Genomic DNA, 17,139 nt, shown 5'->3' with positions numbered 1-17,139 from the left:
CCTGGAGTCTGAACGTCAAGTCTTTTCATTCTTTTTGCCATGATCTTAGTCAGACATACCACCCACTGCTCCTTAATTATACAATGAGGGCAAGAGAAATTAGAGTATTCCAAACCAATGTCTTAAGCTAAGGCATTCACAACAAGAGGGATCCTAATTATATTATACTGATTTCCAGTGGGAGAATTAAATTATATATTTCAAAGAAAATCTAGAACAAGCTTATTAACATTGTGATGTCCAGTTCAGTGGGAAACCATTTGCATTGGAAAATGTGGCTTCAACGTCTCAAAGCATACTAGAGGACCATTTTGCAAATACCAAAGTACATCACACTCCATGGAAAAATGGTAAGCATGATCATATTTGAGACCGCAAAGGGCATTAGAAAAAACAGGGGTTGGGAAGATAAAATAAAATTAAGAGAAAATTTTACGAATGTAACTGTCACAGCCATGGTTATATAATCCTGAAGCAAAGTTGAAAGAAGCGTAATGAAATGACTGCTGGACTTGGTTTAGTTCCAAGACATACTGTGCAGTCTTGCAAATTATATTTTAAATGTATTTGCTCCAGAGCAAGGAGAAACAGCACCCAAAGAAGTGCAAGGAAAACACATTCACTTAAGAGCAAAAACATTTAAAGTTTTAATCAGAATAAATTCCTAGTACTACGAGAAAGAATAATAAATTTCACGATTGGCTAATTCATGTTCATACAACCAGCAATGACTGCACCTACCTCATTGAGGTCCTGCTGAGTTTCATCCTTTGGCCACACGGCCGCCCTCTGGTCTATTCTATAAAACACAAAGAAAAAGTATTTCCATTTAAAAGAAACCTTTCAACAATGTACATGTGAAGTTGGCAGCTATAGATCTGACCACACCCCTGTTAAAAACCCTCAGTGGTGTCCCACTGCCCGAAGAACAAAATCCAGACTCCTTAAATGGTCTGCAACACATTACAGTGTCTGAACTCTGCCAGTCCTCCTGTCCCACCTCCTATCACTCTCACCCTTGTCCTCTACCCTCCAGCCTCTCTGGCCTTCAGCTTCTTGAACACACAGTGCTGGCTCCCTGTTCAAATCTTCACACTTGCTTTTCCCCCCAGTTTTCATAAAGGTGACTCTGCCCAGCACGAAGCATCAGCTCAGCTCCTACGTCACCTCCCAATGAGTCCTTCCGGGTCTCTCTAATCAAACTATCCCTCCCCTTCACTCTCTATTGCACTGTCTTTAGATTTTCTTCTTAGCGCTGTCACTACCTAAAGTTATGGTGTTTATTTGCACTTCCATGCTAAAATGTAAGCTCCAAGAAATCAGTGATTCTGTCCATCTTCTACACTGCTGAATCCTCAGTACCCAATGCAAAGTTGGTATTTTTAGGACCAAATGTGATCTGATACAGTTGTTACAGAAAGATACCATTTGTGCACTGAAGATAGCTTTTGGAAATTTCATTCTATCGCTTACCTAACAAAAAAAAGTTACAGCAATTTCTGGGTAACACGATAAAGCTAGGTTTTGCCATTTCATAGCTTCCAACAGAAGAAAAAGGACTTAAGGCAAATCTACTCTGAATAAATTTTTTTAGGTTAAAAACAAAAAAACAAAACTCCACTACTGGCAGATGCTCAGCTCCAAATCATAATTCATCAAATGCTACGGTCCAATGGCATCTCCCACATAACATTCAAGTTTTTCTGCAGCAGTTTGTAGACTATTATATAATAAATATATTAAGTTATAATTATTCTTTTTAAAAGGCCTGCTATCGTAAGGAATAAAAGCTTTAGTCAGTATTAAGTCATTTATAAAAAGATTTATTTTGGGATATAATTATTTACAGTTATTATTCTGCTTTGGTTTGAGTCCTGAAAAAAGTATATATGTCCTCTGAATGGTCATCAAGATGAATGATTTCTGAAAGTAATGATGCACATTTAGAAATGCCATGAGCCTAACTTCTTCAAAGTATTCTTAAGAATGAAAAGTCCTTTCAGTCCATGAGTACTGCTAACTGTGCAAACAACTCACTTCTAATGAGAAATTGAGGAGATGTTAAAACAGAATGGACGGTCACACTGATGTCGACCACGTCTGCACAAACGTCCCTCCTAGGTGTGAGAGAAGACTAAGGGTCCCAACCACGAGCCCAGGGAGAGATGGCCCAAGTGAGAAAGTTAGTTAGGGGAAGAAAGCGCTGGCACACCCATCCTCTGCCCATGAGTTCGCTGGGCCACAGATAGTGACTCCAGGGATTCAGAAAATACCAAGTAGCTCTTTCCTGCAAAATGGGAGAAACCCTCTCGCAGAGAGGGGTTAACCTGACCTATTCAGTAACATCTAAAGTTCTGAATGGCTCATAATTTCCCTGTAACCTAAAGTGGTTCTCAAATTGTGTTTTTATAGAGTTATAGTAGCACCAGAAAAATGAAAGAATCATGTTCTCTAATGGAAAGAATATTTACCAGTTTACAGTTTTCAACCGTAAATTTCTCCAGGGCTCTGATGCCAGCAAATGGTAAAACAAATAGATGGTAGCAAACATTAATGGAAGAAAGCAGAAATAAGACTTTGTTTAAAATATATAGTATGTATTATTGAGATGCAGAGAATAGCTACATGTAATACACTCACATGACCTTCAATGAAAACTACTTGTCATCTCCAGATAAACCTCCAGACCAAGTTTAAGAACTGTGGTCTAAGCATCAAAGATGCTTTAATTTAATAGCCATCTGAATGTCTCCTATGTGACTGGCACAGTGTTGGGGAAATAAGAATCAATGAGCAGACTCTAGGCCTTTAGGAAATTTACAGTCTAGTGGATCCTGAAGCAGAGAATAAAACTAATTAAAACCCAGTCTTGAGGTTCTTTCCATAAATCAAGGAATGAGCGCACAGGAGCTGATATTAGAATGGTGGAGAGGGACTGGGGAAATAGAGACAGATGAAAGAGACATTTTCAAGGAGAAAAACAACAAGAGGTGTTGGGTGTGTATTGAAAGTATGGAATGAAAGAGATGGTGTAATGAAAATTAATCCAAAGTTTTGAGCCTGTGTGACAAGAAAGATGATAGATGATGGTTTTTCCAGTGGAGAAAGAAAAATAGGTCATTTGGGAGGGGAGAGCAGGCAGCTGGCATGAGTTTTGATTTAGACATTTGAAACTTGAACCGAGGATAAAATAGGGAAGTGAAAATACCTGAGCCGGGCTCACTGTGGCATGGGGCACTCGACGGTGTGTTCCAGAGAGTGAGGGCAGGGATAACAACAGTGACTCACAGTGGTCACTGGTTCTCCATCAGTTTTTTTTTTTGTTTTTTTTTGTTTTTTGCACTACGTGGGCCTCTCACTGTTGTGGCCTCTCCCGTTGCGGAGCACAGGCTCTGGATGCGCAGGCTCAGCGGCCATGGCTCACGGGCCCAGCCGCTCTGCGGCATGTGGGATCTTCCCGGACCGGGGCATGAACCCGTATCCCCTACCTCGGCAGGCAGACTCTCAACCACTGCGCCACCAGGGAAGCCCTCCATCAGTTTTTCACTTGCTGTGTGGCCAGAGCCTAGCACACTGCTTGGCACATGTCACATGCTCTCTACATGCCTTTCAGATGGATGAAAAGATGAAGAAATAGAAGAACCCAGACCCAAGAATGACTTGTTGATCTACCACTTACTAGGTGTGTGTACCCACTGGCAAGATATTAACCTCTCTCAGCCTCAGTTTCCTCATCTGTCAAGTGAAGATAATATCAGCTACTGCACAGGATAATTCATGATGTGAAGGACAGTTCATGAAAAATGTTTATGACTACTGTTGGCTGTATTAAAAATAACACATGGGGGCTTCCCTGGTGGCACAGTGGTTGAGAGTCCGCCTGCCGATGCAGGGGACACGGGTTCGTGCCCCGGTCTGGGAAGATCCCACATGCCACGGAGCGGCTGGGCCCGTGAGCCATGGCCGCTGAGCCTGCACGTCCGGAGCCTGTGCTCTGCAATGGGAGAGGCCACAACAGTGAGAGGCCCATGTACCACAAAAAAATAAAAAATAACACATGGATTCTATAATCAAATGTAAAAAATACCATAATAGAATTATAAATGATGATAATTAAAGGTATACTTAATTATAATAATTGAAGCCTTGTGAATAAGCTGTAAGAGATAAAAAGCTGAGTCATCCTTACTCAGGACCACTGGGCAGGTTTCTGAAATTGGCCATTTAGGGGACAGAAGAAAGAAGGGCCATGAAGAAAATACAGACGCATCACTAAGGAGATAAGAAGGCAACCAGAACAGCACTTTGAATAGTGAAGAGAAAGATGTTATAAGAAAAAAGAGTGTCAAGAAGAGCCTAACAGAAATATATTCAGCCATTAAAAAGAATGAAATAATGCCATTTGCAGCATCATGGATGGACCTAGAGATCATCATACTAAGTGAAGTAAGCCAGATAAACACAAATATCATACGATATCACTTATATGTGGAATCTAAAATATGACACAAATGAACTTATCTACGAAACAGAAACAGACTCACAGACATAGAGAACAGACTTGTGGTTGCCAAAGGGAGAGGTGCTGGGGGAGGGAAGGGTTGGGAGTTTGGGATTAGCAGATGCAAACTATTATATATAGGATGGATAAACAACAAGGTCCTACTGTATAGCACAGGGAACTATATTCAGTATCCTATGATAAACCATAATGGAAAAAAATATGAAAAAGAATATACGTTTAACTGAGTCACTTTGCTGTACAGCAGAAATTAAACACAACATTGTAAATCAACTATACTTCAGCAGGACAGGAATAAAGACACAGACATAGAGAATTGACTTGAGGACATGGGGAGGGGGAAGGGTAAGCTGGGACAAAGTGAGAGAGTGGCATAGACATATATACACTACCAAATGTAAAATAGATAGCTAGTGGGAAGCAGCCGCATAGCACAGGGAGATCAGCTCGGTGCTTTGTGACCACCTAGAGGGGTGGGATACGGAGGGTGGGAGGGAGAAGCAAGAGTGAGGGGATATGGGGATGTATGTATATGTATAGCTGATTCACTTTGTTATACAGTAGAAACTAACACACCATGGTGAAGCAGTTATACTCCAATAAAGATGTTAAAAAAAAAAAAACAGTATACTTCAATAAGATTAAAAAAAAAAAAGAAGAGCCTAACAATTTCAGGTAAATGCCAGGCACTTTACTTACATTATTTCATCTAATCCTCATGGTAACCACATGAGATTAGCATTATTAGGTCCATGTGACCTAATAGGAAACAGTTAAGGCAATTAAATAATTTTATCCATGAATAAACAAATATTTATTAAACAGCAACTTATGTCAAGTATGACTGCAGGTGCTGGGAATGAAGCAGGGAATAAAACAAGTCTCTGCCTCACTGTCACAGAAGCAGAGAGACCATAAAGGAATAAACCTGGTGCACCAGATGCTAAATATTATGGAGAAAAAGAAAGCAAAGTAAGGAGAACAGGACGTGCAGGAGGACTGCGCAAGCTCATGCTGCTAGAAAATCGCAGTCATCCGGAGATAATGAGAATGAAAGCAGAGAAATAAAAAGGCCACTGGATCAGAAAAGATAAAGGTCATGGCAGAAGAGGAAACAGAAACGGAAGCTTCTCACTAGAGAAGTTTAGCAATGAAAAGAGAAGAACTGGAACAGGAGCTAGGTGTCTCAAATTCCCTTCTTCTTAAGATCTTTAAGGGTAGTGTTTGAACCATTTACAATCCTGCCAACTCCAATACAACCCTGCTCTCTAGCCCAGGCCCAGGAAGCGGGAAATTGCAGCCTGGACTCAGAGCTCTCAGCACCGATGCCTCCAATCGCCACCCCTCCCAACACCCCCATCACCACCACGCCATCACTGTCACTAGAACCCCATCACTGCCACCACCATCACCATGACCATCACCACCATCAACACCACCGTTGCCACCGTGACGACCACCACCATGACATAATTCAAAACAAAACACTTCTTAACAGAGGAACATAAAACATAATTGTGTGCTGATATTAAACGAGCTTTTTCCTGGACTCTGTGGCTGCAAAACTGTGGCTAGCCCATGGAAGTGCAACTTTTCTAAAACTTGTTGGTGTTCCCACGTTGCTGGAACCCCAAAGCCTGTGCCGAGCCAGCCTGTAGGCTCATCCTGCAGTGACCTTCCCTTGGGAGGTGGACTGGAATTCAAAACAGCAAAGTGAACAAAGCATTAAGATACTTTTCTTGGCCTACAGATAATGTCAAACCCCAGATGTCATAATTTGTGAAGCAGTATTTTAGCATAGGATATTTGATTTATATCAACTTACTGTAATTAATTTAGCAGATTAAAATGTTCCCTGTCTCAGTAAAAAGCTTCCCCACCTATCCAATTGCTCATGGAAGATATGTGAGAGTTATCTGACACTCTCCTCTCTCTCAAGTCCAACAGCCAAGCCATTACCAAGTCCTTCAATTTCTTATCCCAAATCATGTTTAGATCTGTCCTCTCTCCTCCCACTGCCACCTTAGGCCAAGTCGCCATCATCTGTCTTCTGGGCTACCTTCCTGGTCTCTCTACTTCTCCTCTACCTTCTCCAAACCACTGCCCACACAGCAACCTTGTCGCTACCCTTCTGCACACTTAAAATAAAGATCAAAATTCTTCCAGCATCCTGTGACATCCTGAAGGAGTTACATCTGTCCACTTCTTCAACCTCAACTCACGTCATTCTCCTCCTCCACGCTCCCTTCCGCCGCAGGCCTTCTACGTGTTGTCCCTGTGCCCGTAACGCTCTTCCGTCTCCACTTTCCCTCCTAATTAACTCATGCATCCTCTAGACACCAGGTACCAAACCAATCAGGCCTCCCTTTCATAGGACTTATTACTGTATTCTGATCTTTCACATCTGCCGTGTAGCACGTCTCAGTCCCTAATTGTGTATTTGTCTAATTATTTGATCGTCTCTTTCTCATGATGGCAAGCTCTATGGGGCAGGGATCATATGAGTCTTGCTCAATGTCTTCTCTCTAGAGCTAAGCCTGGCAATTGGCAGATAGTAGGCACTCACATGTTTGCTAATAAAGGATTAATCCCAGGGTCATGGGCTGCTATCAATTCCAGTATATTCCTGAATGTGTTTAATGATTAGGATAAGACTCATACTCCCTCCTCCACCTGTGGCACGTAGCAGGACTGCCAGGATGGCATGACTCTCATTCCCACAAGCAGATGCATTTCCTGCCTGAGGAGACCTGCTAAAGTTGAGCAAGTGGCCTTCCAACCCATGTTTAGAAAATCTGGGCAGAAAGTAAAAGCAGAGGATCCAACACACTTCTCAGAGTCCTTCATAAAGAACCAGAACCTGAAAGCTAAACAGTGTCTACCACGGGTCACATCTTAAGAGTTCAAGATATTCCACTGCCTCGGATGAGCCTCTGTAATAGAAAACAACACAGGATACACTAATGTATACCCGGATGACCGTCTGCTGGCTGGACGACTGTTGTTTCCTGAAACTCTTTTGAAAACAAAAGGTATATCCCAAGAGGACAACCCTCTGAGCACAATATTCATTATATACAAACAATCGCTCTATATGCAGACACAGGCAGGATGCCAAGGAATTCCAGTAATATTATTACAAATAGTAACAGCCCTCGATACCAGCAAATATAAAGCTCCTTTCCCTGTAGACTCTATTAAAGACATTCCCTTACTGGTTTTTACCAAATTTCTACACTAAACGACTGAGATCAAATACTGGGCAGCCAACTCCAAAGAGAAAGAAACCAAGGCACAGAGTTCAAAATGGCTTTCAAAGAGATGGCTGACAGAAAACAAAACTAGATGTCAAGAGCTCACTTTTCCATCCATGTAGCTCCTTGTCCAGGCCAGTGAACTCTCAGAGGCGGACAAGGGTGTTGGGGCTGGAGGTGGAATGCTGACCCCCAGGTATAGGCCCCCCAGTAGCGGGGACCCAAGCTTGGCTCCCTCCTTCCACTGCACTTCTCTGAAGACTAGAATCAACCAGTGTTATTAACAAAAGATTCCTTATTATTCAGCCATAAAAAGAAATGAAACTGGGTCATCTGTAGAGACGTGGATGGACCTAGAGACTGTGATACAGAGTGAAGGAAGTCAGAAAGAGAGAAACAGGGACTTTGCTGGTAGCACAGTGGTTAAGAATCCGCCTGCCAATGCAAGGGACACAGGTTCGAGCCCTGGTCTGGGAAGATCCCACATGCCGTGGAGCAACTAAGCCTGTGCGCTACAACTACTGAAGCACTGGCGCGTAGAGCCCATGCTCCGCGACAAGAGAAGCCACTGCAATGAGAAGCCTGCGCACTGCAACGAAGAGTAGCCCCCGCTCGCTACAACTAGAGAAAGCCCGTGTGCAGCAATGAAGACCCAACGCAGCCATAAATTAATTAATTAATTTTAAAAAAAGAGAATACCAAATATTGTATATTAACCCATATATGTGGAATCTAGAAAAATGGTACAGATGATCTTATTTGCAAAGCGGAAATAGAGACACAGACGTAGAGAACAAACATAGGGACACCAAGGGAGAAAAGGGGGGTGTGGGATGAACTGGGAGGCTGGGAGTGACATATATACACTATTGATACTATGTATGAAATAGATAACTAATGAGAACCTACTGTATAGCTCAGGGAACTCTACTCAGTGCTCTGTGGTGACCTAAATGGGAAGGAACTCCAAAGAAGAGGGGATGTGTGTATACGGATAGCTGATTCACTTTGCTGTACAGAAGAAACTAACACATTGTAAAGCAACTATACTCCAATAAAAATTAATTTAAAAAAACAAACAAACAGAGATTCCTGGACCCACACTCACTAGGTCAGGATTTCCCGAGGCGTGGACTGGTAATGTGAAATTAACAAGTACTTCAGGGCATCCCCAACCGGAAAACATCACCCTAAAGGTTCAGGTGCAACCACATGGGAGAAGACCAACGGCTGAAGGGTGCAGGTGAGGGAATCCTGAGAGTATGGTAGTGGCCTGGGTGTTTCTGGCCTGGCCTCCCAGGGGACATATTCCAGAAGAGGGAAAGGCTAAGTCCCTGGAGATGCTCTGAGAAACTCAAAACACAAGGCAGCCCAGCCACACTGGAATAGGCACCCCTTCTTGGTGGGCTGGAACAGAGCCCAGAAACAGCCAGAACCATACTAATGCCTGGAGAATAACTGAGCAGTGAGTCAGGCCCACAATATCGGTACTGGGAGAGGTAAGAAGGTAAAGTTGGGACAGGATATTTAGGACAGGAGACCCAGCAGGAGCAGACGTCCTAATAATGCATTTTCATTAATAATGATGATAGCACCACCTGGTTTGCTGAGCAGGACACAAAGCTCTCTGCTTCCATCATCGCACTATTCCACTCACTTAGTACAGAATGATCAGACACCTGCTCCTGGGGCGAGCAATGCTCAGCCCAGGGGGCACAGTGATCTCAGCAGACGCTTCCGTTCCACGGACAGCTCTGCTCACTCGCATTATCCGCCTCAAGCACCTGCCAAGTCTCTTCATTTTTCTGCCTCAAGGTTTTTTCAAGGCAGAGCTCAATCCCTTAGCTTGAAAGTGTGGGAGAGTTAACCTCTGCTGGGGGCAATCCTTAGCCAGCGGAACACGGAGGAGAGCGTGTGGATAAACACTGTGATCCCCAGCTTTCAGAGGGATACGTCTGAGGACTTTCTGAGGATCACAATGTAATACTGTTATGTAATTGCTTTTTTCCCCACTAGATCATGAACATGTGCCCATGTAAGTAAAGACTCCCACAAAATGTGGTTTTAAATATCTATCATGCAGATTGGCATTTCTTAAGCGGGTGGTAGTATGCCCTCTAGGGAGCATTTAGGCAATTGAGGGTTATTTGTGATGGGCACCGATGCTGGGGTGCCCCTGACATGTGTGGGGAAGCCCCACACAACAAAGAATTGTTCCACCCCCACAGAACTTCCAAATGTCCTCTGGGAATGTGAGAGTCACGGGCACTTGTGCTCAGCACAATCTGAACTAGAAAACGATGACGGCTAGTGGATGAAATAGAAGTATCTAGAGTACTCGAGTATGGAGAAGGGGGTTGGACTGGACTGTCTCAAGTGTTTCACCCAGAGCCACTATCCTATGATTCCACCATATATAGGAATCCAGCCACGTGACTTTCTATCTAGTTCTCTCAGAGGTATCAATTATCCATTATATTCCTATCTCCTTCCATGATCAGATAGTTGAAAAATTTACATTCTAAGTCTCAGCTGGGTTACCCATTTCAAATCCTACACCTAGACAGCTACTTCCCTTAAGTACAAACCAAGGAAACTACAATGGATGTACTTAAAAATATTTTTCAACAATTGTTACTACAGAAATATCTACAGATATAAATCCTAGAACTAACCAAAATATCAAGTAATTTGGAATTAGTTAAATCAATGATGGTATATCCATAGAATAGAATATTTCCAGCCATGAATATTTTTTAAAATTTTATGACGTTGAAAAATACAGTATTAAGTAGGACAAACAAGTTACACAGAAATATGTCTCTAAGATTTCACATATGAAGAAAATTGATATATATATATATTTCATATATATACATATGTATAAATTACATCAAAAATGTTTTATCTAGCATTGATAAAGGAAAAAAATAGAGGGGGGTGGTGGGAGCTGTGTGTGTCATTATATAGGTGTGTGTGTGTGTGTGTGTGTGTGTGATAATACATCACAGAACCATTGCCTCATTGGGAAGATGAAGAGTAAGCTGAAGAATAGCCTATGGCCTCAGGAACACGGCACACTTAAACAGCTAGTCAAAGTTCTAAATTAGATTTAAGTTTAAACACATACTGTCTCCTATAATCATTATTGAAATTTCTCTCTTAAATCTATTCCAGATTAGGCCAAGAAGCTTTCCAAGATATTGAGATGTTAAGGACAAAGTTTTTTGTTCAATCTCCTAGAAATATCATTTCTAACACAGGGCTATAATGACAGCAAAGTTTGTAAAACAAGTCTCTTACAGGAAATTGTATGTTAAAGTATTTGTTATAGAAAATCAAATTTGTTCACCTTAGTTATAAATGAACTCAGCGGTCTTGTGATAATTAAACCATTACTCTATTAGCTTCTCTATAAAGACTATTGTCAGAATGCATTCTCATCTAGCTTTATACTCTGGGGCCTGCTTTAAATAAACAGTACTTCTAACAGATTCAAACCCTAAGGAATCAGGAAGTCCCTTTCACACACCATTCTTTTTTATGCCCACATTAAAACAACAGCAACGACATAAAAACATATACTACAATGGTAACAGAGGTTATATATGAGTGGTACAATTACAAGAAATTTTTATTTCCTTGGAATTTACTGTATTTTCCAAAAAAAACATGTTTCACTTATTTTATTATTATTATTTTTAATGAAAGAATGAGTTTCCCTTTTATCTTTATGCTAAACATTGTCCAGCGAACGAGCTAGCATTTTATCAAGTGATCAAGGGCAGACTCCTTCAGAAAAAAAGAAAAAGAAAAGAAGAAGGAGAAGAAGGCTTCATTCCCAGAATAATCAAGTGTGGGCTCTTTTTCAATCAACAGTTTAAGGATTTGGTGTGGGATTTTTTTGTGCTCTACAGCAGGGAGGATGAATTATTTTTATCTGTGACTGCAAGAGCTTGTATTATTAAGCTAAAGTCTTCCTGTGTCTAATCCTTCAAACATCCAGAGTGTTGAGCGTTTTCAGTGTTAGAGCCAGCGGGGGCTTTAGAAATCACCTTACCCAAACTTGTGTTTGGGGAGGGGACTTAGGGATTTCAGTGACGTGACCAAGGTCACCTGAGAGACATGGGATAAGACCCTGCATTTCTTTTTTTTTAATTCATTTTATTGAAGTACAGTTGATTTACAATGTTGTGTTAGTTTCTGCTGTACAGCAAAGTGATTCAGTTATATATATGCATCCTTTTTCATATTATTTTCCGTTATGGTTTATCACAGGATATTGAATATAGTTCCCTGTGCTATACAGTAGGACCTTGTTGTTTAGCCATCCTATATGTAATTGTTTGCATCTGCTAATCCCAAACTCCCAATCCATTCCTCCCCGCCACCAACCTCCCCTTTGGCAACCACAAGTCTGTTCTCTATGTCTGTGCGTCTGTTTCTGCTTCACAGATAGGTTCATCAGTGTCATATTTTAGATTCCACATATACGTGATATCACATGGTCTTAAATATAAGACCCTGCATTTCTTAATTTGAATGTTTTTTCCATTCCACCAGCTTGCTTCTGCACCCATGGGGGTGAAGGCAGGATGGGGCGATGAGAAGAGCCCTCACTATACGGCTGCCTTCCTATGCAGTATAAGCAAAGAAAGCTATTTTTAGAACCCACTCATTGCCCAACTGCATACCAGGGACTCTCAAAATATTGTCAAGACAAACTAATGTTTTTATCTCTGCTATACCCCTACCCCCCATTTAAAAAATCCTAAAAGCACACTAACAAGAAGAACACGCTGACAGCACGCAGAGCTCCTGCTCTGGTACAGTCCAAGAAGGCAGATCTTAAGCTCTTTATTATTGAAACTCTCTGGATGCTCATTCCCTTAGTCATTCTTTCTTTTTTTAGCAGAGCCCATTTAGACTCTGCCTACTTCTCAAAAAACATTTGAACAAGAAACAAGTAGCTATTAAAACACACACAAGTTGTCTATCTCAAAAACAAAAGATGAAAGGATTTATCCCCCATGGAAAAGTTGCTGGCAACAAAACTTCCTCTTTCCATAAAGCAACAAAGCTTTTTCTTTTATCTGGAATGTTACAAAAATAGTCAAAGCCATCAAAGGCCATTATCCTTGCTAATACCCCAATCTTCAACCCCCTCTAACTGGGGACTTCCGGATGAAGAAGCTAATGAACTCCAATTCACAAATGTAACCACCAACTTAATTAGCAGCAACACATTGCTATAGAATAGCTCCTGTTTATACAGGCGAGGTTTTAATGACACTAAAAGGCTTAAAGCTGTCATAAATTTTTTTTTTTTTTTTTTTTGCGGCACGGGGGCCTCTCACTGTTGTGGCCTCTCCCGTTGCAGAGCACAGGCTCTGGACGCGCAGGCTCAGTGGCCACGGCTCACGGGCCCAGCCGCTCCACGGCATGTGGGATCTTCCCGGACCGGGGCACGAACCCGCGTCCGCTGCATCGGCAGGCGGACTCTCAACCACTGCGCCACCAGGGAAGCCCCTGTCATAAATTTTAATACAATATTTTAAACACAAGGGAGTTAATCACTCTCAAAAGTAAATTTACTTAGCTGGGTAAGAAATCCCCAACTTCACTGTATTCTCTTACATTCATAAAGTCTCCTTTGTCATATCTGAGCGTTTACAGAATTGGCACTGGCGTTTGGCGTTAGCCATAAAAATCAATCAAACTGATGCATATTCATCAACTGACTGCTCTGAACAGATTGATGGTGCTTATCTTGGTTCTATTACAAGGGAAGTGGGGGCTTAATCAAGTCACAGCCTCACTGGGGGTCAAACTAGAAAATGAGAGGGTTGTATTTAATGATTACTAAGGCTTCATTCTGGCTCTAACTAAATGCAGTTCTATACTTTTCCGTGTTTTGAAAAGCTCCAGGTACGTAGGAGCATGCCAGAGAAGGGTAATATGCAGCCTCACCACTCAGATGCACTGAAAATCCAAGTTAAAATGTAAACACATCCGGATATATGTATATGTATAACTGATTCACTTTGTTATAAAAAAGAAACTAACACACCATTGTAAAGCAATTATACTCCAATAAAGCTGTTAAAAAAAAATGTAAACACATCATCTTGCAGAAGGAGGCATTAAGGTATTATCAGCCGTCACCTTATTAGGGCTTAGCTCCAGGCAGCTAGAGTCCTAAGGATGAGCAGTTGCTGGGAAGAAAAGGATGGAAGCAGGCATTTTAAATCAAATGCCTATAGGAGCCAGGCAAAACCATAAATTAATAAAGAGATCTGGGTAGGAGCTGTGAAAAAACGGAGAGCTGCTTCTCAACTCCAGCTACCTGCTGCCTTGTAGGAATATACATCCTGGGTTATCCCATTTTCAGATTTTTCAAAACAATTAAAAAAGCCATAAAGACTCTAATATTTAAACACTGAATCAAAATATTTTTACAACAGTCTACAAGTCAAATATACCTCCACACTAGATACACGTGCAGGACACTGAGTTTGAGATCTCTGATGTGGGGCACTATACTGCCAAGGAATATAATAGAAACATGAGGGGAGCTGGTAAATAGAAGGAAGGGTGCAAAGAAACAGGGCAGAGTGGGCTACATCAATATCTGAGGTTGGCTCTGTTGAGGGAATTCAGAAGAGCAAGCAAACTTGGAGGTAGGAAGAAATTAATACAGTGAGTCTAAATAAACCTTTTGGGGGATAATGGGTAGCATAGGAAATTCTGATAAATGCTTTAGAGATTTTTCCCTGGAAAAACATATGTAATAGGCAGAATAATGTGGCCCACGCAGATGTCTATGTGCTTATTCCTTGTCCCCCTTCCCTTGTTACCTTACATGACAAAAGGGATTCTGCTGATGTGATTAAGCTAAGGACCTTGAGATGGAGAGATTATAGTGGGCTATCTGAGTGGACCCAATCTAATCACTTGAATCCTTAAAATCAGAACAATTTTCCTGCCCTTGGTTGTAAGAAAAGAACAAACCTGACCCCATATTGAATCTGTTCCTTTAGCTCTAACCCTTGTGCTCTGTTGCCTGTGCTTAGTCATGTTGGCTCTGCACTTTTGTAAAAAAAAAAAAAAATGTTGCCCATAGCCTGAAATATTTATGGTAGCCCATTCTCAAGGCTCTGACCTTTAAAGGTTTAACACTTTTCCATTCATACAGAGATTAAAAGCTGCAGAACAGAGAATAACCTTTGTCTTGTTGGAGGTTTATGGGAACACTGTGATCAGACCTACCTGGACAGCTGCAAGAGCAAAGGATTCTGGCACCAAGAAGTGTGCAGCAACCAGCCACATCCTCTCCCCTTTTAGTACAAAAGAAGCCTGAATTTTAACTCAGGGAAGACGGTTCTTTGGGACAAGAGTCCACCTTCTTCTCAGTCTGCTGGCTTTCCAAATAAAGTCACTCTTCCTTGCCCCAACACCTCATTCTCAATTTAGCGGCCTCTCATGAGACAAGCAGTAGGAGCTTGGACTCGGTAATACGGTCAGAAGGAAACATATGGAAGAATGCTAAGAGAGATGCAACGTTGCTAGCTTTGAAAATGGAGGAAAAGACCATAAGCCAAGCAATGTACGCAGCACCCAGAAACTGGAAAAGGCAAGGAAATATATCCATTCTCCCCTCGAACCTCCAGAAAGGAATGTAGGCCTGCTGACACCTTTATTTTACCCCATGAGACCCATGTTGGTCATCTATCCTACAGAAGTATAAGATTATAAATTTGTGTTGTTTTAAGTCACAGGTTTGTGGTCATTTGTTACAGTAGCAACAGAAAACCAATATAGTATACAGACACTCAAACTTTGGCAAAAACATTCATAGACCTCCCTAAAGCGCATTTAGACACACAGATAAACGTCCCTTGCACTAGGAAAAGCTCAACAACATGCTCTCTGAGCTGAAGGTATGAAACTATTTCTCTTTGGCACGCGTGAGAAGATCAATACCACCCCACAACACAAGCAGCTCCAAAATCTCCCTTCTACAAGGATGGATTCATTCTCTGAACACTAACTACCCTTTTGAGTCCCACCCAAACCACATGTGACCCCTTGACAGCTCCTTGCTGTAGAAAGATCTTTTCTTCCTTTCTCAAAGTGCTCATTATGATAAGAACATGCTCCTCCCCAGCCCCCCTCCCCAAGAAGGTGGCATTTTACACCTGCTAAGATTTAGCCTGGCTTCTTCCCTCACTTTGAGCCAGACTTAGGTCTGGAGTGTTCTATTACAGTCCTCATGTCTCTATCGAGATCTTATTGGACACAATATGCCTGCACCTGGCCGTTTGCTGGTTTTAAAATGGAAGAGCAATGTTATCAGGAATGTGAGCTACCTGACTCAAAGTTGTTTTTAGCCTCAGCTCTCATTTCACCAGTTCATCAAATTTCACAATCCCTGTAATATTTAGAGTTTTCTTTTTAAGTTCCATTAGAGTGATCCTAGGTGATGCCACCATGGCTGTGACAAAAAAAAAACCTCTGTAGTTTAAAGGTTACCATCCTGATTTAAGTACTCAACCTAATATACCAGACATAACTGGCCTCACAACTCCTGATCTGCAACTTAACACCAGACACTGTGACTGTCAACTCTGGTGCACAGGCAATTCTGGAATGCTGCTAGCTCAGAAAGCTAGATCCTGTCAAAGTAGAACATGGAGGCTAGAAAGGAAAAAGAAGAAGAGAACAAGGTATTTGGGGTCCTATGGAGGTTTGCTAAAGCATAGAGGAAGACAGGCCAGATCTGTTTTGGAGGAGACAAGCCTGACTCAAGGAGGAAGGCTGCCCAGTGACCATGTATTCGGTTCCTTCTCCTGACATGCAGAAGAAGTCTAGGAACAGCCTAAAATGTTACACAAACTTTTGTGTGTATGTGCATCTCTTTTTTTCTGAGGAAAAGTGCCATAGGTCTGAGAATCTGAATGAACTATAACTCCACACCCCCAAGTGTAGGAGTTGCTGCTCTGTATGTTTCCTCATGAGGACTTTTCTAATTCAATACACTTAGCTCTCCCTAGTCATATGTGAATGATCCCCAGAGCAGAATCCTATTAAATTTCCGACTTGCCCTCTGATAACAGTAATATTACCACTGCAGATGGGAAACAGATCGGTTTTAAGTTTACCAAACATCGAGCGTCTTTCAGAAGGTAGATTGCTAATGTCATTTTCCCCTATCAGTCTCTGTGGAGTATCCAGACCAAAAGGCACCATGCCTTGCATATGCAAGCATGAAGGATTTCATCTTGTTTTTTGTGTGTGTTTTTTTCTGTCTTTTTTATGATTTTGAAATATGCATGGGAATATAGTTGGCCTTATTCTTGCTGA

General features: G+C 41.7%; 1 protein-coding gene across 4 annotated transcripts in view; it reads right to left on the bottom strand.

The window, feature by feature from the left end:
* The window catches only part of FAM13C (family with sequence similarity 13 member C), a gene marked incomplete at both ends in the record, with an annotated part of 135,822 nt that overhangs the window by 53,765 nt on the left and 64,918 nt on the right, over positions 1 to 17,139 (bottom strand). For all 4 annotated transcript variants that reach the window (XM_079711231.1, XM_079711232.1, XM_079711233.1 and 1 more), the window contains one exon: positions 742 to 799. In XM_079711231.1, the coding sequence (XP_079567357.1) occupies positions 742 to 799 (58 nt within the window). The remainder of the gene's footprint in view (positions 1 to 741; positions 800 to 17,139) is intronic.

This window comes from Hyperoodon ampullatus, assembly GCF_949752795.1.
Source record: "Hyperoodon ampullatus genome assembly, chromosome: 1".
In the NCBI taxonomy this organism is placed as follows: domain Eukaryota; kingdom Metazoa; phylum Chordata; class Mammalia; order Artiodactyla; family Ziphiidae; genus Hyperoodon; species Hyperoodon ampullatus.
This window is presented reverse-complemented; position numbering and strand designations above follow the sequence as displayed.